We start from the raw sequence: 25,274 nt of genomic DNA, 5'->3' as shown, positions 1-25,274 counted from the left end.
GGACTAAACTCCCATTTAGGTCGCGAATGCAATCTAAACGTTCGTTTACGCGTACAGCAAGCATTCCCCATAGCTAAGATTCAGCGACCTGTTTTCGATATGATAATAAAGGGCGAAGAAGGAAACTGGCTCTGCTCGGGAGTGCAAGGTGCACTCACCTTTCCCTACAGCAGATTTCGACCCACAGTGTCCCCCTTGTTTGGTAGTAAAAGGCAGAGAACAGGTGGATCGCCTGATGCCCGGCTGGAGTAGGCAGCGAGGAGGGGGATTGTGGGTCAAGGTCTCTCATTTTTTCGTTCCAGATCAGGAGGCGCTAGGGCCCTTCCCCAGCGCCGATCTCCGTGCTCCGTGAAACAGCAGAGGGAGGGGCCGATAGCAGATCCAGGCGAATTTACAGCAAGGAACCCGCGAAGGATCCGGCGAATTGGCTGCCTCCCACTGCGCAAGTGACATTTTCGTCATGTTGGTCCTGGTCTCCGATCTTTGCCCACCTACTGTTTAGCTCGATGAGTTCCTGGCCCGATTTGAGCGACCTTCCTTTGCCTCCCACCGCTCAAGATATAAGACAGATCCAGTGAAGCCTCCCGTATCCTGGCCAGCAGTAAAAGTGTCCTGACCGCTGCTCCTGAGAAAAGTAAGGGACTGGTTTTTCTGTGAGCAATCAGGTGTGTATGTTTGTGTGTGAGAGAGAGACATTCGCTATTAAAGATTAGCAGAGGGAGAGAGCCGCTGCGTTTCTGTGCAGATGGTCTGATTTGGAAGGACTGAAGGAGAGAATGTAGGATGCTGTACATCCAGGGCAGCCTTTCCCAACGCGCACTTTCTATATGTGTTAAGAAAAGATTGTCGTCATCACCAATAGTGTATAGGGCATTGTAATCTCTATACAGTGGGGGGGGGGGGAATTAATAAAGAAAAGTGAAAAACACAGGAAGGCATATCTATATGGCCTGTGTCTGCCCAGAGGTTTGTAGGATTCATAGACCTAGAGAAAACCCCTTCAGTAATTGATGAATTGTCCTTAAATCTAGATCTAAAAGATTTGAAGAATGTTCAGACAGAGATTCAGCCAAAATAATAAAAGCTTAATAAATTTAGATACATCAGGCATATTTTTTAAAGAGCAAATTTTGGTCAATATAAGCAATATAAAGTTGCTTAACCATTTGAAACATTTTTTAAAGATGAAAATTGCTGTTTTTAGCCTTGACTTAAAGATTGCCATTCTTTAAATGCTTCTCCACGATGAATGTTAGAATTATGCTTAGGGATAACATGGGTGATGACTAAGTATATTTTAGGTTAGATTTTGACTTAACAGTCAAAATGCAGGCTTTGTCCTGATAAATTAACTACTTAAGAGCTTCCTGGCCTACTAATACCCATACCATCAAAGAGGTTATTCAATCTCCAATGGCTCATTAATGACAGCAATCAATGCTTGATCTTAATCCCAGACTACATAAAAGCAACTACAAATCTGTTTTATGATTCCTTTACACACATATATTCTCCACTTGTCTCCTTCTCTTTCTTTTTCATCAAAACATGGAACATAGGGATCTTTTTATGTCACTTAATTGCTTGTGCATATATATAGAGAATTCCCATGATACACACTTCCTGTTTCTGATGCAGACATGCTTGCTCCTCATCACACATTCCTGTATACGTTTTTTATTTCATCTAAACAGTTCCTATAATATGGAACATGGAATTTGTTCACGCGCATGTTCTAACGCACACTTTTGCTTTTACTTTCTCAAAACGTCATTTTGCATGAATAAATAGAAATCCTTTTGTGTATATCTTTTGTGTTCCTCCTCTCTTAAACACTCATTTATCATCCCTTTTCTACTATAGCTGTTGCCCTATATTTTAAAAGGAGAGAATAAACTATCACATCTTATACCTGAATTTTTATGCTCACTGACAAAAAGTTTTTGTAGGAAGCATTGTGCTTGTTTTAAAGTTATCTGAGAACAGGTGAGAGCAGCAACATGTAACCTTGGATTACAATTTTGGAAAACAGATGGAGGACATTTTTTGTTCCCAGTGAAGCCCCTTGCTTTACTAGGTCCCACATTCCTTGTTGTATCTACATATGCTAGGTAAGTGGAATGAACTTTACCATTCAGATGCACAAGGAGGGAATCCTCCTTCCAAATTTAAAGGATTAAAAATGTTTTCCCCTGCTAGGCCATTTCCTCCTGCTCCCCAAGAGTTACCATTTTTATGTCTTTTCTCTGCTGTCTCCTACCTGTAATCTGAAATGCAGCAATTTTCTATTCTAAGACATGTTCAGACCAAGTCTCAGTAATACCTGCTTCACCCGTTTGCAAAATTCATTTATTAATACCTCTCTTCTCTACTTCCCAACTTTTCCAAAGCCCCTCCTTCTATTGGTTGTTGCTAATCTTATTTGTAGGTATCAAATTGTTTTGACATCAAAATAACTTGCATTTTTTTCTTTTTTTAAAAAAAAGGTATCTTTTTTTGTTAAAAAAATGTTGAACAAACATTTCTTCTGCTATGTAGCTTGAAGAAAAAGAGATGTCTTCTGTGTTGTCCAATTAGCCCTATGAACAAACAAGTTAGTACTAATGATAGAGGGGCCTCTGATCCAGTTCATCTGATGCAATGTAGGTTTCTTTAAGCAGATGTATTTAACACATTTGTTGAGTTCATAGTGCAATATAAGCAAGCTAATTTCATAGGGGATGACATTTTTCAATTTCATGAAATCCAGGAAACAAATATTTTCCTAGGTAGCTAGTCACTTGTAATTGAATTAAGAGTTTAGAGCTGGTTGTACTATCTTTGTTTAATCTTATATTCCTCTCTGATATTAATAATTAAATATAAAAGGCTTGAAATTTTAGCTATTTTTAAAACAGCTATTGTTTTTATGGAGATGGAGATGGTTAATAATATTAATAATCTAGCCAGAATATTGCTACTTCTTTTATGTAGTCTTGTAATCTCCTATAGAAAACACCTCTTCAATAAGCCTGGGGGGTGGGCATAGCCCCCCCCCCCCCGGACCTTTGGCGCAGTGTAGATACCTGTAAGTCCAAGCATGGAAGCAAGGTGGAGAGTAAGGCAGGTGATCCGGATGTGCTGCTGGCTGCCTGGCGCAGAGGAGACTTGCAGGAGGATTGTGTGGCAGCATCGGCAGCAGGAGGCAGAGGCATGGGGGAGGGAGCAGATGATTCCAATGCCCCCATGTGGGCGTCTGCTTGGTGCGGCGGTGAACAAGCCAAGAGCTAATGGGATTGAGTGGGTGACATATTGGGATTGTCTGCCTCCCCCCACCCCCTGTTTCTCTGCCTCCTCCTGGCTATGCCACACAATTTTTGCCCAGAGGGAGAAGAAGCTTCACCTGCTTGCAAATGGGATGCTCCATTTTAAAGTGTCCCATTTGCAAACAGATATATTTTTGAGTCATCCTCATTTCTCCATCAGAACGGAGTGTTTTGCCTGGCTGCATTGCTCAGCCTCCTGCTCCGGTACTCCGCCAGCACCAGAAGACGTGAGCTGGTGGCTACGTGGGCTCCTGCTGCACATGGCTGGTGGTGCTTCTGCCAGTAGTCAGTTATCAGGGTGTGGAGCCACAGGAGTCCTGAGGTAAGCTGGTGTGCATGTCGGGCAGCTCCATCCCCCCCCGACTTACAGCGGTGGCACTCAAAAAAATTAAGACACCCGCCAAAATAAGCCCCAGTGCTTATTTTGGGGGCCAAAAGACAATAAGACTGGGTCTTATTTTCATGGAAACACAATAATTAGTGAGGAGTATCTGGAAAATACCAAATGTGGACAGATTAATTTTTCCTTAGCCACCCCTGCCACTGCCTGGCTGTTCTTTTGGCTTCTGGGGATTTTTCTCATGGAATTTTCTGATCAGCCTGTCTGCTCTTATGTTTTGACTCTTCACCCAAATGGCTGCTGAAAAGGGATAGCCCTTCCACTGTACTAAGTACTGTAACCCCCCCTTGTACAGTCTAGAATCTAGAATTCTTTTTACTTCGTAATGGGTCTCTCCCTGTACTGCAATGGGATCTGGGGCTTCCCGAGTCACTGGCCTTAGCTTCGAACCTATCACTGGCTTCAAAAAAAAAACCAAAAACACTACTGTGGAAGAGCAGATGTATTTTCCCCAACAGGCATGGGAGTTTCAGCTCCACCATGACTGAGTTAATGATTTTTACAATGGGAAAAGGTCCTATAAACATAGGACACAGCTTTTACAGGGCAGGCGTTTGGAGGAAGGGTAAACTTTCTCTCCTATGTAAAAAGTCTTGGGGGGGGTGTCACTTTTTGTCTATCTGCTCCTTTTGCATCTCTCAATGGCTTTGGTGAGTGCCCATTTTACATTCCCACAAGCCTCCTGCAGTGAGTCTATCCATTTAGTCAGGGTTATTGAGGAAGGGGACTCCTGAGAGAACTCGGGCATTGGGACAAACTCCACTCTATGGCCACCTTGAAAGGCATTAAAACCCATGCTGCTGTGTACAATTGTTGTATGCCACCTCAGTAAATGGTAACAGGTCAGCTCAATTGGTTTGCTTGCATGTGCAATAGTGCAACACACTATGTAGCATCCTGCCACAAGTGGCAGCATGGGTGTGACGAACCTCAGAGTATCCTGCTGTGAGCGGTGGCACTGGTGCAATGAGTCTCACTGTTTCCCGCTGCAAGCAGCGGCATACCTTACACATAGTTGGCTCACATTCTTTTCTGCCTTCTCAGAAGGGAAACAAGACTGAAATGAAATGCAGTCAAGTGGAAATGGTTGGAGTGTACTTAGAGGAATATAGCCAAAAGGAAAAGGATAGCTGATGGTAGCTTTTTAAAACATTACTTCTTCAAAAAAAATCCTCCAGAAATTAAAACTGTTTTAATCAGCTGAAAAACAGCTCAGAGACAGCTTTACAGCTTGGAGACAAGCTTGCACGGGCTGCAAAATGAGCCATGTGGCGTCTGGCTGTGAGTGGCCACAGAAGAAGTTGGGCAGTAGCATGATAGGTGTTGGGGAATGGGAGGCCTGGCTGCAGAGGTCCTAAGGTAAGCAGGTAAGACATCCCCCCAAAATAAGACCTGCTGCTTATTTTGGGGCCCAAAAGAAAATAAGTCCGGGTCTTATTTTCAGGAAGTATGGTATCCCAGCATAGGCAATCCATTGATATTCTAAACCTTATTACCTAGCTACTTTATTTATGATTAATTTAATTATGCTTTAATAAATCAAACCAAGGGTTTTTTTCTGGATTTTCACAATATGTTTACCCATAAATGAACAACTTGCTTTGGATTTTCACAAAATGCTAGGCTAAAATCTCACAACCTGGTATTTCATTATGTTATCTGAAGACATAATGCCCTTTTAAACAATTGTTTTAAACTTGGTGGATGTTTGCCCTGCTGAAAAAGCTGTAAACGCTAATTAGTCTGAATTTACTGAGGCAATATAAATAATGGGAATACTGCAATTTTCTTCATTAACACAATTAGGGTAACAAGTAGAACAATGTTTCTTGTAGATTGCAACATAATACTTGAGTGCTGGTGCAATTGCAATTGAAAGTGAGAACCTGGAAGTAATTGTTAACATTTGCATTTTTATGATACAGGCCCTATTTAATCTCTATTCAAATAATGATAACCAAATATATACAAAGAGAGTTAATTGGTTGACTGGAACTCCTGATTTATCTGAGATTGGTAAAGGGATTCTGTAGAGAAAGCCATTCTCATAGATCTAGATTGACAGGGTCATAGTCCTGAATCTTACTCATTGAATAGAAAAACAGGCATTTCTGGAGGCGGGAGAGGTTCCATAATTCCATGCTATGGGGGAAAGCAGGGATTCCTTCTCAATTTTATAAAAGAGACAATTCTAGCCAGGCTGCTTCACAAATCTGAGATTCAAATCCATTCTCAGGATGTATCCTGGGAAAAATATAGCAATCTTTTCTGCTCCTTTTCTCTTTAGCACATTCTCTTGACATATATGTCAAGAGATCCATACACTTGGAGGTATTTGGCAACATGGAATATAGCTATATCATAGAATCTAGTGCATCAAAGGAATCTGAAAACTTGCAATCTTATTATAAATAATTGGTAAAAATAATTTAGCTTATGATTGTTATGACATATATAAAATGTGAACTAATGATAATAATGATAATAATAATAAAGCTGGATTGTGCAATTCCTGAATAAAGCAGAATAGAAGAGAAATAATAGTCACAAAACACACAGACCTGAAAATAGAAGTAGAATGACTATGGGAAACAAAACAAAAGAAAACAAAGATAGGTCCTTATTTAATTCCAAAATTTCCGGAACACCATCATCATCAGTCAATTGCAAAAGGCAGCTTTACCTGGAACAGCTTATATCCTGTAACACTATTGAACATTCACATCTACCAATCCCAGGCGCTTGGAAGGACTTGATAGGTGGATTAAAATGCAAATCTAATCTACACATCAGACAACCAATCCTAATAATATGAAATTATCATATACTTTTTCATTCTTGCCATAGCCATGCAAAATGTATTCATATATATGAATAAGCGATTGGCAAATACACACAGCAGACAAGACTGTCACAGTATCTTGAATTGCTTAGAGGTAGCATTTTAAAAATAATAATTTCTAGAGTGCATCCATTTGGGGAAAGCTTCTGTGGACATTAACCATGATGTTGGTTCACTTATTTGCCTATGCCCATCATTCAATGACATGCATGTTATCATCTAGGTTTTAATTCAGATATAATCTGAAATCCTCTTTATAGCATGTAAAAAAGTTGCAGATCAGACAAATCAAAATTACAACATCTACTTGTTAAATGTTTGCTCAACAAGACAGAAGTTCTTTAGTGAAAAAAAGAAGGCAATTCTAGCAGATAACAATATATCTATTATACTGTATATGCAATAAAATATATCTATTATACAACTAATTCAGTCTTTCCAACTAAGGCCTTTCAGATGTCCAAGGAATTTTGGAAGTTGTCATCTTATCTATACAGATAAAACCATTCAAGACAGAGGAGAGCTAACGTCGCGACGGCACAACGTGCAATCTTGGTGCTCTGAGATCGCAGTCGAATTTCTGCCACTGGACAGTCCATTTGGACCTAAACCGTCCCGCAGAGACGGTGATTGAGAAAGGCACCTCCTGCTGATCTCAGGGATACTGCAAAGTTCCTGAAAGATCCAGGAATAGCCCTTTTTTTCTGGCAACAGAAATGCAGCTAATGAAGCTGCTGAAGTTGGGACAGCTCTGGAACGGGAAGAAAGTGGAAAGAAAAAGTGTGTCGAATTGGTGAGGAAATTTTATTATTAAAGGAAGAGACTACCCAAGAAAAAAAATTAAGTTAAAATTGAAGACAGAAGACTATAGGCGGCAAGATTGATCTGCATTGAACTTAGTGTGTTATCCAGTTTCTATTTTTTTTTCCATGGGTGGAACTTTTGCAGGGGCTCCCTATTTTTTAAACTGAATGGATTAATTCTTTCTTCTTCTTTTTTTACTTTTGCTTATACCTATGGATTAAAATTCTCCTTTGTTATTATGCTTGATTTGATTGATTGGATTGTTTTTGATCTCTATTTAAGGGTTTTTTTCTTTCTTAAGATTAGAAAATAAAGAAGATAATAAGAAGGATTATAAAGAAGGTTGTAACAACAGGAGGAAAAGCAATTACACTGCCACTTAGAGGCTGGAGGCTGGATATATTGTTTTTTCTTCTTTCTTTTGATCACTTGAGATTCAAGGTTCTTTCAGTTTGTTTACTGACAGTGATAGTAGGAAGAGCACATGTTATTTATACAGGTGCCTTTCGGAAGTTCTATCACTAGCTATTGGAGGGAAGACAACATTTGGACTTGAAAGATAATAAATGAACCTGTTTGAAGTTTATTAAAATAGCCTTGAACCCTATAGTGGCAGTGTCTGCAAAATTGAAAGAATGGCTCAGCAGGAAAAAGAAACTGTAACATTGCAAATGATTATGTTTGAAATTCAAAATCTATTAGTTGTGACAGAGAGAATTGAAAAGAAATTGGAGAATATGGAATACAAAATTTTCTGAAAAATCTGATGGAGAAACTGAGGATGTTTACCAAATGAAGAAAGTGGAGGACAGAGTTCAAAAGATGGAAGAAAAAAATGAGCAAAGAGATAAGAAAACTGTGGATACTGACAACAAAGTGAACGTGGTTGGTAATGGCAAGAGTGGAATATGGAAAGGGGAGATAGATGGATTGGAACTGTACCCCAGACTTCAAAGCACAGAAGAAAAGAGAGAAAAATTGACGGAGATAAGGAGAGAAATCTTGGCAGATGCACTAGCAATAACCAAAGATAAGCTGATGGAAAGAACAGATGTTGGGTTTCAAGCTTTTATGAGATACGAAAGGAATAACATGTTGCCAAGAGAGGTTTATACAAGATTTATTAAGAAAGTAACTAGAACATTAATGCTACAAATGACAAGAGATATAAGACTGTACTATTACTGGAAAGATACAGGTTGATGCAATGAAAATGTATAATAAAAAATTAAGCTAAATTTAGTTTACTAGTAGTATGTATAAAATGAAACGACAATAGCTAGAGTTAAATAATGATTAATAATGATAACAATACATATAGATGCATAGGTTTGATAATATGAAATTTTATATAAATAACACAAGGGAAATATGAGAGGTTGTTTAAAAGTTTTATCTAGAATATGTTATAAAGATGTATTGTGATTGGATGATTTTAGGATGATTTAATGAAATGTTATCATATAATCCTATTCTAGATTTTGAATATTATATATAAAAGGATGTAAAAACAATTATAGTCAAATTAAGGTTGAGATATAATAATTGTGATATACATGAATATAGGTGAATTTAAAATAAGCAATTTGATATGAAAAGCAGGTGGTGACTATGGAAGAGATGCATGGAAATAATGTAACCAACTGACACGCTTTCTACAATTTGTAATGGAATATGGTTTTTTTATGTTTGTCTTTGTTCAAAAACAAATAAAAATTGTTTAAACAACAAAACCATTCAAGGCCTGTATTCAGTCCAGTAGACGTCACCTTCCTCATCTCATGCTAATGAACTTGGACCTCAGGTGTTAAAGTTCATTTTAAGAAACTGTTTCCTTCAAAAATTAATAATGTCATTTTTCTTCTCCTTATTTTTAGGTTTCCAAGTGTAGTACAAAATGCCAACCACTGTCACCTTAATCTTTCTGCTTTTAAGCATTGCAATTATTGTTACTATTACACTTGTTCAGATGAATCGGAAACAGATCCTTTCTCCAGGTCTAAAGGTAGGCTTAAATAATAAGCTAGGACTTTTGTAACATCTGATATTTAACAGAGATATTAAATGCTGAGGCAATGACATAATATTGAAAACGAATTACCTGAAAATGCTCAGCCCAGGGAGAAACTACAGCTAGTTTCCACACTTAGACCAGAACCTAAGTGGCACTGTGCAGATTTAAGCCTGGATGTTTTCTTTTTTCTAGATGTTCTTCAGATGTGCTGCACTTCAACAGATATAATTAGCCAGAACTTTGTTTGTTAAAGGACAAGGATAGCAATAGCAATAGCAATAGCAGTAGACTTATATACCGCTTCATAGGCCTTTCAGGCCTCTCTAAGCGGTTTACAGAGAGTCAGCATATTGCCCCCAACAATCTGGGTCCTCATTTTACCCACCTCGGAAGGATGGAAGGCTGAGTCAACCCTGAGCCGGTGAGATTTGAACCGCTGACCTGCTGATCTAGCAGTAGCCTGCAGTGCTGCTTTTAACCACTGCGCCACCTTGGCTCTAGATAGAAAACCTGAGGGTAATTTGCTTAGATAAGGAAAAAGATGCAGTGCATGGTAGGTTTTAGCTGACCAATTAAAAGGAAGCTGTCAACAATATAAAAACATTTTAACATAAAATGCCAATCAAGAAGAGTTAACCTTGTACTTTGGTAATTAAATTAATAATTATGTAATATGTGAAGTTGGTGTTGAGAATATTTCTGGACAATTTCTATTAAAAATCTGAAGCTATTCAGTTCCTTGTGAAAGGATGCATTTTAATTATTGTTAAATATACTGGTCTGGGGGTCTCTGAATTCAATGTACAATATTATTACTGCATAATAATAGTTTTTGTTCACTTGGTCACAAATGGATCACCTTTATTGTTTGTGTGTGAGTCACAGATATCTGAGCATGAGAGTTCCACTGTGTATATCACAATTATTTACCCTGGATTACAAGATGGAGCTTTAGAGAACATTGTAAATCCTCTAAAGTCAGATGTATACTGTATCCACAGTGAAAGAAAAATGGATCTCACTTTGTGAATTCAAAGAGACATTGCATTTGTTTCTCTTGAACAATTGTATCTGCTGTTGCATAGCAAGTTTTTGACATGGAGGAATATATATATTAATATATATATATGACAGTCAAGCCCTGATTTTAATTATTTTGCTGCCTAAAGACAAAGGCAGGCTGATCCAAACATTCCATATTCAGATATTAACCTGATAGTGGCATTTATGTATTATTTATTTATTTAGAAAATTTATATTGCTGCTGACTTGCCCATGGCGACTCAAGGTGGCTTACAAGATTATAAAAACCATATAAAAGAAATAAAAATAATAAAAAGTAAAATAATGGAATAATAACTCCTACCCCCCCCCCCAAATCCTGGTGACAACACACATTCATACTAGCTATGTAATGGGCTCCATCCCACTCTGTGTTCCCCAGGCCCACTGTAGAACTACAAATTCAAGGCCTTCCAAAAAAAGTGTTAGAGAGGGGACCAGTCTAATCTCTGGGAGGATGACAGAGGGAATCACCATGGAGATGGCCCTTCTTTTGGGTCCCATCAAATGTATCTCATTAGAGGACAGGTCCCACAATATTCCTTGCCTTCCTGCTCTAGTGGGTCAGGTAGATGTGATCAGCAAAAGATGGTCCCTCAGATAATCAAGCCATGAAGGACTATAAAGGTGACAACCAGCACCTTGAATTGCACCCAGAAGCAAATTGGCAAGCAATGCAGTTTCCATAGAAGAGTCAATATGTGTGCACACTGAGGTCTGCACAAAACCATGCGGGCCGCTGCATTTTGCATCAACTGGAGCTTCTGGATGCTTTTCAGAGACAGCCCATGTAGAGTGTGTTGCAATAGTCAAGATGAGAGGTGACTATGGTATGAATAACCGTGAGTAGGAACTGTTGTCATTACAATGTCTACCCTCAGAACTTGCTCAGTGCTCATTTGAACAAAGGTTAAAGTGTAGCAGTAATGACATTAGTATCATGTGTGATGTGGATAGAATCACCCAAGCCTTCATATCATGTGTTGATAATTTGCATGGCCTGGGTTGCCTGCCTCTTTATCTTCTCTCACAGTTGCGAAAGATACTTTCTCCAACATGGTGCTCTTAAGATGCATTGGGTTTCAATATATGAGGACCCGGATTGTTGTTGGGGGCAATATGCTGACTCTGTAAACCGCTTAGAGAGGGCTGAAAGCCCTATGAAGCGGTATATAAGTCTAACTGCTATTGCTATTGCTAATATAGAGGCGTGCCATGGTGGCTACAGATTTATGGGAATGAAGTACAACACATCCAGAAGGCACTTTATTGGGAAAGGCTCTGAGAATGGATCAAAACAGCATTTAAGTAATATTACTAGTATTAAGGGATGGATATGGCATGGGGTCTTGGAAGAGTCAGAGGATAAGGTCATGTAATGAGAAAGAAAAAGAGTTCCTGTTGCTGTAGAGCAGGGGTGTCAAACTCAAGGCCTGTGGGCCAAATCTGGCCCAACGGGTGTTAAAATGGGCCTGCAGGGCTGGCTTGGAAATAGCAAGACCTGGACGGCCTGCTGCAGCACTCTGCTGACCAAAGCGGGGTGCGCACAGCCACCCATGTCCTGTTTTAACTGGCAAAGTGCTGCAGGAGGCATCTGTCCCATCTTCCCCTGCCGGGCCCATGGAGGATTAACTACAATACTGATCTGGCCCTCAAAGAAATCCAGTATGACATCCCTGCTGTAGAGTGAGTCTGTCTCTCCCTCTCTCCCTCCCTCCCTCTCTGTCTCTCTCTCTCTTCCTCCCTTGCATTAGGCCCATACAAATACCATCTAAGTTAAATAATATAAATATAAAATATTAAGCTTCTATTAGAACTAGGTGGCTACTTTTTGGGATTATAATCTCTCTTTTCTCTCTGACCTCCTCAGTATGGAATAGTGCTTGATGCTGGTTCATCTCGGACAACAGTCTATGTATATGAATGGCCAGCAGAAAAAGAAAATAATACTGGAGTAGTAAGTCAAACCTTCAAGTGTAATGTGAAAGGTGAGAAATAAATATTGAAATAATTGCATGGAGTAAAAAAAAATTACAAGGATTGAACTGTCTTGATGGAACTATTACATTAATAGAAGAAATATGTATGCTTTTATTTCACATGAGTTCTATGGATCTTTATCATTCTTCTTTCTTATCTTCTCTATATCTTAAGTAAGAGGAGTCAGTCTGATAAAGAGATTACCTGCATAGTCATTGAGTTTCATAGGTAGAATATGTAGCCTGACCTGATCAGGGTTAACCAGATTTCATCACTAACCTTTCATGTTTTGGACAAAGTAATTTCCAAATTAACCAGCCTTTAAATGCTGTTTGATCTGTTGCTTTTGAATTCTCCATGCAAAGGTGTTTTTTATTTGAGATGGTATGTATTCTCTAATCAGATTTGTATGTTAAATGAATGCTTCATTGATGGATACAAACTCATAAACCTCTCTGCTCATGCAGACAATTAGGAATTGAAATATCCATGGCAGCATTTGATATTCTTTCCAAACTAATTTTACTATAAAAACTGTAAATATATAGGAAAAGCAGTCTCCAAACTGAATCCTATCTGAAAATTACTAGTTTTTGCTTTTATGACTAATAAAAGAACCGACACGTCACAGTTCTCAGCACTCAAGCATATTCTCAGTCTGACTATTTTACATGATCAGGATTCTTTTAAAGTACAGGGCCACATATTGGAATATTCCTCTTTTAGAATGGATCATCAATCTTTCTAGGTGCTCTCTTCCTCCACCACACGTATCTTTGGATATGCTCAGAGTAAAGTGAGGCATAGCAAGAATCAATCAATTTTAGCAGATTAAAGGCATTCTTATCATACTCTGTTCAAACATATAGTGTTTGAACTCCGAGAATAAATCCAAAAAAGACATTCTGCGTATTTTTTAACCTGGACAGTTTGAAATAAAGGAAAGTATATTGTGGAAAAATATTTCTAATCTGCCTTCCTTGCAAATCTCAAAGATAATTTAGAAGAGTTTTATTTAAAGGTTCAATTACCTTGCCAGGGCAAACATTAATAGTTATATAAGCAAACAAGCTAATACATACAGTACTAATAGCTTAGTTTTCTGTACTTCATCAGACGAACATTAAGGTATTCACATGGTTTTCAGTTGAATTTTTGACTTCATTATTACAGTAATTTAAAAGTGGTGATTAGCTTATAGTATTTATAATCTATATATGATGCAAAGTAAACTCAGAGGGTTGTTTAGTGAAAGGTGTCAATTAACTGATTGCCAGGAAAGGTGCTATCTGTACTTCTGCCTCAAATATTTGCTGATCAGGTGACTGGTGGGTAATATATCTTACCCGTATTTACAGATCTGTTGATGGCTGGTTTATTTTATTTGAGTTACAAATATCTATTGGATCTTCTTCTGTTTATGTGATCTATTATATTCATATACTCTCAGTCAAATGTGTAACCTGCTTTGTAATGTTCTGATGTTTTTAAGAATTTTTCACAGCAATTATCTCACAGCACACAAAACTACTGCACAGGAACACACATCAACAAAATTAAAACATGGTGCCCTCACCAAAGGCCCCCCACCATCAAAATTTAATTACCTCCATAATATATTCATCTTGTCCAAACATTAGTCATAGTAATCCACAAACCAAGCAATGAAACAAAAATTTACAAGAATACTGTGCAAACTAAAAGATTACATATCTGGCAGAGTTTGAACTAATATTATATAGAAATCAACAGAATTGGAAGCAACACTATATAAAACAAACAGAATATTATTATATAAAACTATTTTAGTTTTGTTTTTTTTTAATTTCAGCTTTGTCATACTTGTTTATGAAGATTCTCAATCATCCAGGTCATGGTTGTCCTAAAAGTGTTTTTTTCCAAAAAGCAACTGGACTTTCTTGCTTTCTTTTTTAAACATTTTGCTTCTCATCCAAGACGTTTTTTCAGTTTTAACTGATTAGTGAGGAATGTATAGAAGAGCTTGTAAACCTCTTCTATTTTATTTGTTTTGTTTGTTTGCATTCTTGATTCCTGATTTCTTTTTTATTCTGTTTTTAAATATAACTAAAATACATTTTAAAATATTAAAAATTCTAATGCATTGTTATTGGCAAATAAAAATAAATACAAGATACACAGATCATATGGCTACTATATATAGGCTACAAAATCTGAATGGAAGAAGCAAAATCAATGGAAGAAGCAGATATATTGCGCTGATCTTGGCAGAACAAGCTAAATGTTTTAATTATTTTTTTCTAGGACCTGGAATATCCAGCTATGGCAGTAACCCTCAAGAAATTGCTATGCCCATCAACGATTGTATGAATAAAGTAAAGGAGAAAATTCCTTTTCATTTGCACAAAAGCACACCTGTCTACTTGGGAGCCACAGCTGGCATGAGACTTCTGAGGTATAATAGGAAAACTGCATCATATTCTGATATGCCTCTTTTAACTAGGACTGCTACACACAATTCTTTATTCATTGTTTCAGTACAGACTGCAGCAGAGTATAATAACATTTCACAAGAACACTTTCTCCTTATCTAATTCCCATTACTATATGAGATTAATAGATAAATTAGCTGACTCAATACACCCAACAGAGATTGTGATCGTTCCTAGATAGATTGTTGGGAATGAAATTGTTGCAGATATTAAACAGATTTTTAATGGCTTTAAAAAAATCAATCCTAGGTCGGAAATTCCTGGGTATTTCACAACAGGATTAGTTTTTCTAAATAAATCTCGGTTAATAGAGACCTTGATGTTTTCATTTGTATTGCTTCATTGTTATTTTGCATGTCTGTTTTATTTCTTTAAAATCATTTACATATAGATTTTTGCAGATTATGCAATACAAGTAATAATCTTTTGAGTATCCATGATTGAAATAAAATATTTTTTGTCATAAAAAAAAAAGAAAATAGTGACATATTGAAATTCTGGCTTATTAAATGTTTTTTATATAGTTGCACATAATTATGCTCAATGTCTACTATAATATCCAACTGATATCCAACTGATATGATACAAATATGTATAATGAGGATCCATAGCATTTTCTCTTGTGGATTCATGATAACTATTCAATCTTGCTAATGGATAAGCATTTCAATGCAGTGTATATTCTGCCTATTATTTAGAAAGCAGGACATGCATTTTTGCAACAAATTTACAAAGCAATTACATAGTTGTCTACTCATATATAATTTGCATTCCATTTAAATAAGCAGGTATTGATAATTACACCTGTGGGAAAGCCTCGTTGATCTTTCTAATGAAATAAGGCTAAACATGCAGCTTTAATGTAGCTGCATGTATCTTGGGGCTTGTTCAGACATGTATATTCATAACTTATCCATTGTAATGATGTTTGAATGAACCAGTACAAATTAATTATTAAGATACAACCTGGTTACCTTTTCAAACACAATATTTTCAAAAGAGTTTATTCGTTTATTTGAAACATTAAAATAATCAGATATGTTCTGTATGCATATCTGAATCAGCCTTTGATGGTTTCTTTTTAATTCCAATTTTTTAAAAATTACAAATTTTAAAATATTTTAATTTTTTTTAAAAAAAATAGAATTTTAATTTTTTTAAAAAAATCATCAACTTTCTGTGTTAATCAATTTAGTAAATTATGATCATAAACAGCATCTCCTTTCAGACACTCAGCATTTTATCTTCTCTGAATTACTTAGGTTGCAAAATGAATCAGCAGCCAGTGAAGTCCTTCAGAGCATTCAGACTTATTTCATATCACAGCCCTTTGAATTTAGGGATGCTCAGATCATAACTGGCCAAGAGGAAGGGGTATATGGATGGATTACAGCCAACTATTTAAAAGGCAATTTCTTGGAGGTGTGTGGAATATTATGCATGTTTATTACATTCTATTGTTTCTTGCATATCTAAAATGATATGTGCTGTGGTTAGCATAGGCTTCCCACATTTTATGCAAGGCAACAGGGCAGTTTCCTAAATATAATAGTATAATGTATACAGCTAGTCCTTGACTTACAACCACAATTGAGCACAAAATTTCTGTTGCTAAGTGAGACAGGTGAGTTTTGCCCAATTTTACAACCTTTCTTGCCACAGTTGTTAAGTGAATCACTGAAGTTGTTAAGTTAGTAACATAGTTATTAAGTGAATCTGGCTTTCCCATTGACTCTTCTTGTCAGAAGTTGCAAAACACCCTGGGACAATGCAACTGTCATAAATATGAACCAGTTCCCAGCATTTGAATTTTGATCACATGACCATGGAGATGCTGCAATGATCGTATTTATGAAAAACTGTCATGTTACTTTTTTGCAGTGCCATTGTAACTTCCACCAATCACCAAACAAACTGCTGTAAATTTAAATTTAGCAGTAATATTAGGAAAAGCTTGCCAGCCAAATTTCAATTTTTAATCTTATTTTGTTTAGTATTAATTTTCTGTGTGCCAAATATAAACACCTTGTATATTTAAGGTATTTGTTATTGTTTACAAATATATATTCATAAAAAATCTGGCCAAATAATAAGAAATGAAACCCCTTTTGAAAATGTCATGGATCATTTAATCTATAAAGTAATTCAAGAAGAATCCAATAAAAATTGTTTTGCATGTTCTGATCACATTTGCAGAACCTCCTCCTCAGTCTGTGGTCTCACTATTGTCCCATGTTTATCTGCTCTAAAGGCAAGGGGAGTGCCTTTAGAGTTGATTGATAACCACTATTCATCCTCACTGCTTAATGCTAAAAAATCAAATTGAGAAGAGATGATAAAGTGAAATAGTAAAGCAAACACTATTTTTGTGGCTAGCTTTTATTTCCCTTTTATTATCAACTTAACTGTCAAATTTTTACGGTGGATTTTTTCTTTATGCTGAGAATAATAATATTTATAAATTTCACAATGAATTGTATACTTTGTTTAGGTGCATAAGCTGAGTACAGTTATTACTGTATTATATTGTACAGTATTCATCTCTCTCTCTCCATTGCGTATATTTATTTTTGAAAAAGAATCAATGTTTCAGCTTTATTTCAAAATTTCATGCAAAACTTATGAATCCCTACTCAGAGCTACATTTTTATTCATGTTGTAAATAAATTTATAAAAAATGAATAAATTCCACCTTCTTACTAGTGATATCAATGTACAAAAAAATTCAAGACTTGTAGAAAGATTGAAATTATCAAGGATGCTGCTAGTATATTTGTCAGATCAGCTCTCTAAATGAGTAAGAAAAATATTAAAAGCACTTTTTCAATCTTCACTGTTTTTTAATATATTTGAATAATTCTGGCATACTACTTAGTTATTGTCATTAAAACTGAAGCTTTTTATAGAAAAATAATTCATATCAAAATTAAGAAATCCAAATATCTTTCTGTTTGTGTGTGTGTATGTGTGTGTGTGTGTGTGTGTGTGTGTGTGTGTGTGTGTGTGTGTGTCTAGTATAACTAAGCTTATCCCTAGTGGAACACTCAAACACTAATAAAAAGAAATTTAAAAATACTGCAAGGGTAAGTGAATGCAACTCCTTGAAAATTACTTATGATTTATCAAAGTCTATTATTACTGAATGGACCACCTCTCCTACCCATTCCACCAGATCTAGCAAAAAGGACATATTATGGGTGCCGTTGATTAGGGAACTACATTTGGCAGGCCTCTACATGGTACACCTTTTCTACAGTGGCATCCACATTGTGAAATCTCTTTGTCACTGTTGAGTTTTTAAAAGTCCCTTAAGACCTGGTTATGACAGCAAGTCTCAGAACTCCAGGGACAGGTAAAAATTTAAGGCAGCTTGCTTATCATTTACCTGCTATTTCTTATTTGATTCATTTATTATAGCTGTTTTTATTGTAATTAATAGTGACAGTGGTTTTACTTATTTATTGTTTTTAACTTTGTTGTACACCACTCAGAATAACTTTTGGGGAGATAGGCATCTATATAAATCATAGGTAAAGGTTCCCCTCACACACATGTGCTAGTCATTCCCAACTCTCTATATAAATATATACATCATATTAGTATTATATATATTATAATATATATTATTGTATATAAATCATATAAATTAATAAAAATTTGTGAAAGTTCATAATTCAAAGATTCAAAGCTAAGTATAATGTAGTACATTATAAGGGTTTCAAGTATAATTACTATATTTTTATTTAATTTAGATCTTCCTTTTATAATAGAAGAACCTAATATGTTGGTATAAGAGCAAAATGCAAGATAATAAAAAAGTAACAAAATAAAAAAAATGAGCAAAAGTCAGCAGTGTAATTTAATGCCTTGAAAATGCAACAAAATGTGAAAAGAATTTATATTACTATAACATCAACAAAACTTTTAGAGCAAATATTTTATATTATTTCAGCTTATCCACTTATGAACTTCATCTAATTGCAGCTTCTAGGAATCTCAGCAATGAGAAATCGGAAGGGCATCTGAGTTGAGAAAAACCATTCATTGAAGCTGGTTGTACAAACCCTGATCAACAAAAGAATTATATTTCTATTTAGATGTTTGGCAGCTCTTTGGCCTCTCCACTCAGCCTGCTTATTCCTTTCTTAATGGCATCTCTCAGTAGGCTAGAACGTTTTTCTCTAATTAGATAGTTCCTTGTTTCTTTATAACTAGGAAAAATGGGTTCCTTAATTGTAATCTTTAAAGTACATTCTATCTAAAAGAATCCTACAATTAGATATTTTTCCATTTTGATTTGAGCATTATTTTCTAATATTCTCTATGTTAAGAAAGAGAAGATCAGAATTCCACATCAGATGATATTTCAATTTGGTCTTTTTATATCTAGAAAAACCTTTGGAGTGCCTGGGTCCATCCCCGTGGAGTTGAGACTATAGGTGCACTGGATCTAGGAGGGGCTTCCACTCAAATATCATTCATCCCTGAGGAAAGCATGCAAACTTTCAACAGCACACTACAGGTGCAGCTGTTTGGTTACCAATACAGTGTATATACCTACAGCTTCCAATGTTATGGGAGAGATGAAGCAGAAAAAAAACTGCTAGCTTCAATTCTGCAGGTATGACTGGATTATGTTCATTAAGACTTAGATGTGATGGAATGTGTACCTGGAAGAGCAGTTTTGACAACATGGCTTTCCTGTGGCCTGGATTAAGAGATTTCACAGTTCTGAACTGGATAGAGTGGGGGAGGGGGAAGGTTCAGGGTAGTCACACTTTGAAATCACTCAAAAATATATTTAGTAGTTTAGAAGGTTAGAGCTTTAATTTGGCAAGATGTTGTTCACTGGGAATAAGTAAATAAAAATTGGACTCTATTGGGGTTTGCTATGTTGCCTCTGGGCTTCAGCATGACATTAGCTCTGCATTCCCAAAATGCTATCCAATGTTCTAGCAAGTATAACTTCTGACACCATTAGGCTTCCTTATTCCCAGGAATGCTCTGGCCATTAAAAATAAAAAATGAATAAATAAGAGAGAGACAAAGAGAAAAATAGAGAGAAATTTCTTGAAGAAATTGAAATGAAGCTGAAGTAAGACTGAAGCACATGCTTTGTTTATAAATGTCTTGTAATGAATCCTTCTTGGCTTTGTCTTTTTATTTTATATGTGTTTTGATAAACTATTAGGATTCAGACAATAAATCCAGGATAAAAAATCCATGCTATCCTCAGAATTATAGAACTGTTCTGACAATGAAATATTTATATGGAAGTCTTTGCTCAGAATTCCTAAAACCAGTGAACTACAGTCCAAGCGAGTCTGTACATGTCATAGGAACTGGGGATCCAGTCTTTTGCAGGGAGGCAGTATCAACGTTATTTGATTTCAAATCTTGTAAAGATAGAGAAGACTGCTCATTCAATGGAATCTACCAGCCAAAAATTAAAGGGAATTTCGTGGTAAGTCCTGATTATTGGCTGCTTACTGCATTGTTTGTTTACTTGGCAGAGCATGAATATTATAAATATTGTTTTTAATTTCATTGTATTGTAGTTTTTATATTTAGTATTTGCTAGTGGATGAGAAGCCAAATATACCTTTTTGCTCTGATAAAATAAATCTTCAAGTATTTTTTTTTTTCAATCACTAATCTGACTTTATTTATAGGCCTTTTCTGGATTTTACTACACGGTAAATGCTCTGAACTTAACTGGACAATTTTCACTGGCTGAGTTCAATTCAAGCATGTGGACTTTCTGCTCACAGGATTGGAATCAGGTCTGTGTCAATCTCAAGCTTCTGGAAAAAAAGTACTAGCAAAAGATATTGCATATTCCTACGCAGAATCAACTTTCTTAATCCAAATGCTTAAAGAAAAAGCTACTCCAGAAAATATATTAATAATAGAGCCCTATGACAGGAGGTACTACTCAAGTGTCAGACTGCTGGGAGTGATCCAGGCAAAGTTGAACAAATGTTTAAGACTGCAATACTGCATAAAAAGAAACCTCATTGAGTATAATGAAATTCATCTGGGAAGACAGGATTTTCACGTTAAAATCAACAAGGGAAACATGTGCTTACTGTTCTTAGATTGTGCCTTTTGATTTACATAATTTGAAACACTGAAGGTTAGATAGTATAGGTAGTCCTGAACCAGACTAGAACCAGAACTGAGCCCCAAATCTCTGTTGCTAAGTGAGACAACTTGTTAAGTGAATATTGCCCCATTTTATGACCTTTCTTGTCATAGTTAAATGAATAACTGAAATTGTTTAGTTAGTAACAGTTGTAAAGTGAATCTGACTTTCCCATCAACTTTTGCTTGCCAGAGATTGCAAAAGGTAGTCAGATAATCTCAGGACATTGCAGCCATCATAAATATGAACTAGTTGCCAAGTATCCAAATTTTGATCACATGTTCATGGGGCTTCTGTAACCGTTCTATGTGAAAAACAGTCATAAGTCACTTTTTAAAGTGCTGTTGTAACTTCAAATGATCACTAAATGAATGGTTGTAAATCAAGGAGTCTCTGTATATCAGAGTTTCTTTTCACTGGAAAAATACATATTGAAAATTACATGAAACAGTTACTTCCCAACACATGATATTATTTGCCTATTGTATTAGTATCTCTTGAGATACTTGAATTTGCAATTAATTACTGTATTTTTCAGAGTATAAGATGCACCTTTTTCCCTCAAAAAAGAGGTTGAAAATCTGGGTGCATCTTATACACCGAATACAGCATTTTTTTGCCTCCTGAAACTCCACCCCCTTCACTAAAATGGCCATGCAGAGCCTTTAGGAGGCTTTCAGAGTGCTCCTGGGGGCTGGGGAGGGCAGAAATGAGCAAAAATGGGCTGTTTGCCCCCCCAGCCCCCAGGAGCATTCTACAAGCCTCCTAAAGGCTATGCATGCCCTTTTTTTTGACAAAGAACGGGCCCATTTTTGCAAAAAAGAGGCCGTTTTTTGCTTGTTTTTGCTCCTCGCCCCCAGGAGCACTCTACAAGCTTCCTAAAAGTTATTCATGCCCTTTTTGGGAGGGAAAAAACCAAGCCCATTTTTATGAAAAACGGGCAATTTTTGGGAGGTCTGCAGAATGCAAAAACTTTTTTTTAAGTTGCCTCTTGAAAATCTTGCTGCATCTTATACTCCGGTGCGTCTTATACTCTGAAAAATATAGTACACCAAAGATCTCTCCATGAGATTTCAGCAAATCATTTTCTTAGGTACAGTATTTTAACCATTGTAATCACAACAGAAAAGTAAGAAATATATTTTTAAAAAAATAAACCTTACTTTGTTATCAATAGTCAGTTTTGTTTTTCAGTTGCCATTTATGCTCTCTAAATTTGAGGAAACGTATGCAAGATCTTACTGCTTTTCAGCAAACTATATCTACCAGTTACTTGTACGTGGGTATAAGTTCAATGCTGACAACTGGCCTCAGATTCATTTTCAAAAAGAAGTAAGTTAACAATCTTTTAAGATTATTTAATTGAGAAAAACACAGGTCTTGAAGAATTAAAAGATCTGGAAGGGATTCTGAGTTAGAGCCATTTTATAGTAGTTCTCCATACTTCTTAAAGCTGCCTTAGTAAAGAAATTGGCTTATTATAGTCCAATGATAAAATGTGGCCAAGTGGTAGATTTGAGGGTTCATACTATTCATTTATACTATTTGACAAAACTTAAATAACTAGTCTAGATTTATCATTTAGATTTAATGTGTTAAATATTTTCAGATGTTCCTGATTATAGAAAGAAACATTCACTTTAGGTCCTTTATGTTTTTATCTTGCTTCATGCATGTCTGTGGAGATTCTCAGTCATCCAGATCATGGTTAGCAATAGCAGTAGACTTATATACCGCTTCATAGGGCTTTCAGCCCTCTCTAAGCGGTTTACAGAGAGTCAGCATATTGCCCCCAACAATCTGGGTCCTCATTTTACCCACCTCGGAAGGATGGAAGGCTGAGTCAACCCTGAGCCGGTGAGATTTGAACTGCTGAACTGCTGATCTAGCAGTAGCCTGCAGTGCTGCATTTAACCACTGTGCCACCTTGGCTCTATGGTTGTCCAAAATATGCTTTTTCAAGAGGCAATCTGACTTTGTTTTTATTTGAAGATGTTTTGCTTCTCATCCAAGAAGCTTCTTCAGCTCTGAAGAAGAAAAGATAATACATTAAGTAAAGGCAATACATTAAAGCAGGGGTCAGTAAACTTTGGCTCAGGAGCCACATGTGGCTCTTTCCTCCCTCTGCTGCAGCTCCGTCACTGGTTGGCGCCACAATTTTGAGAAGAGCTTCCAGGGGCGGGGGAGAAGCACAGTGTACCAGGAGAAGTCTCTATGGCAAGGGGAGGGTTTTCCAGTTGTCTCCACAATTGATAGGGCTTTCGATTATGACAGATAGAGGAAAAAGTACGTCGCGCTAGGAGGAGACTCTATGATGGGGAAACTGAACTTCCAGTCAGCTCCAGAATTGAACAGGGGGCTTCTGGTTAGGACCTTTGTGGCTCTTGGTGTTTTCTTTTCTGTGAGAAGGGTCCATATGGCTCTTTGTGTTTAAGTTTGCCGACCCCTGCATTAAGGCAATACATTAAGGAAAGGCAATAGATTGAAATGCCACACTAATTTTTCTTTGCAGCAATCCTAAGATCATTCTGATTTTACTTTTATTTTTTTACATGACAACCATTATACAGCATTTAAGCACACATTAGGCTAAGCTATATTATGATTTGCTTGGCTTTGGTTTAGTATGTTGTGTAAATCCAATAAACTTGGTACCATAATTCAATAAACTCTGGTTAAATAAGCAATAGTTTAACACAATGAATGAACCAAGCTAATAAGATTTGCAACACGAGGGTCTTTCTTGACATAGGTTTAGCTTTGGGAAAAGTTAAATATTTGTCTTGTAACTGTCTGTATAAATGTTCCTGATCAGTATTGTAGGAGTTATTTGTTTTTAAAATGCATGTGCTGTCCTTCCAACTGGACCAAAAAGTTTTAATTAATCTTTGGAAGAAAAAAAAATCCCACAAAATTAGAAGACTGTAAACAAAAAGATCTTCTCAAATAATTGGACATTAATATTAGGATGTGTAATTTGCAAGATTTTTACCCCTGCTCGCTGCTATTTCTAGGTGATAAAACTATCATAGTATCCAAAATTAGAATAGTAGTTTTGATTATAGTTTCCCTAATATGTTTTATATACATATGTGGAGTTCTGAATTCTTATATAATTCCTTAATCTACAGAAAGGGAAAAGAATACATGAGCTGAAAGTTTATATAATTTTTGTATTCAAATATATGTACTGTTTTTTTTAAAGCAGCAGAGAGTTATCTTGCTGCCAGAAAGATTTCCCTCAAGTATGCACCCAGTTGGCAAAGATAGCACCACTTGTGCAAGATGGGTGAAAATATTTTAATGGCCCACAACTGCTTCAGCAGATGATCAGCTTGTCTGGGCTTGGAAACTAAGGGTGGGGCCTGATTAATACTTTGATGAGAAATTATAAAGATTTTCTATTTTTTAGCAAAAAAAAAAAAAGATGATAAGTATATTATTTCAGTGTTGTTTTGAAATTAAAAAGAAAAATTACAACAACATGTCCTTTTATTCACCAGGAGTTGAATTCAATGAAGAAGTGTCTTTATGTAGATCTACAGCATACTTTTGGCTTGCCTGATTTATATTGAATGAAGAGGAATTATATTGGGCGGTATATAAAATATATAGTTAATGCATATAACTCACATAATAATGTTAACAATTTTTGTGGGCCTACATTACTAGCTATGGGTCAGACTTGCCTGATATAGAAGCATTTGCTTTTTGTAATAACAAAGGTATTACATTTTAACAGCAGCAATGTGTTTTTTGTGTTTTAGGTTGATAACAGCAGCATTGCCTGGTCACTGGGCTATATGCTTAGCCTCACCAATATGATCCCAGCAGAAAGCAATAGGATTTGGTTACCTATGAATCCTTCTCTGTTTGCTGGACTGTTACTCTTCTTCACAGCAGTGGCATTACTGTGTCTTATTTTCCTAGTGTATTCATATGTTCGGTCTCGCATGCAAAAGAATACTTGTCAAGTTGAACATGTGTTTGCTATAGAATAAAATAAGTTCAAAAAATGGACCAGAACTTTCACTAATTATGTAAAAAGCGGGTGGGGGGGACACCCCAGTAATTATAAGAAACTATTGCATTATGAATACCTCAATCTATTTTAGATCTCATCTAGAACTTCGATGCAATTCAGGATTTAATTGTTAACATGCAGATATAAAAGTAAAAAAACCAAGCAGTCCTAATACACAAGGGGCAAAGGACTATCAGAAGGAGATCGTTTAGTTCTTGATTTACCCA

The 25,274-nt window shown here is 36.3% G+C and overlaps 1 protein-coding gene across 4 annotated transcripts; it reads left to right on the top strand.

Moving 5' to 3' along the window:
• The first annotated feature begins 254 nt into the window (after positions 1–254).
• On the top strand, positions 255–25,057 carry ENTPD3 (ectonucleoside triphosphate diphosphohydrolase 3). 4 transcript variants are annotated; one of them, XM_014062075.2, is made up of 11 exons: positions 256–634; positions 3,466–3,627; positions 9,229–9,356; positions 12,298–12,415; positions 14,691–14,841; positions 16,141–16,300; positions 19,269–19,499; positions 20,070–20,342; positions 20,551–20,661; positions 22,218–22,355; positions 24,791–25,056. In XM_014062075.2, exons 3-11 carry the CDS (start codon positions 9,249–9,251, stop codon positions 25,022–25,024), a joined length of 1,524 nt encoding a protein of 507 aa, XP_013917550.2. In that variant the 5' UTR covers positions 256–634; positions 3,466–3,627; positions 9,229–9,248; the 3' UTR covers positions 25,025–25,056. The 4 variants fall into 4 exon arrangements, with proteins under 4 accessions (XP_087569043.1, XP_013917550.2, XP_013917549.2 ...); XM_014062074.2 differs by lacking the exon at positions 3,466–3,627; XM_087712917.1 differs by lacking the exons at positions 3,466–3,627; positions 22,218–22,355 and having other exon boundaries at positions 255–634; positions 24,791–25,057.
• Positions 25,058–25,274: the final 217 nt, after the last annotated feature.

Source organism: Thamnophis sirtalis, unplaced genomic scaffold (genome assembly GCF_051295495.1).
Source record: "Thamnophis sirtalis isolate CommonGarterSnake01/CBP01778 unplaced genomic scaffold, rThaSir2_p1.2 scaffold_4, whole genome shotgun sequence".
Taxonomy (NCBI): domain Eukaryota; kingdom Metazoa; phylum Chordata; class Lepidosauria; order Squamata; family Natricidae; genus Thamnophis; species Thamnophis sirtalis.
This window is presented reverse-complemented; position numbering and strand designations above follow the sequence as displayed.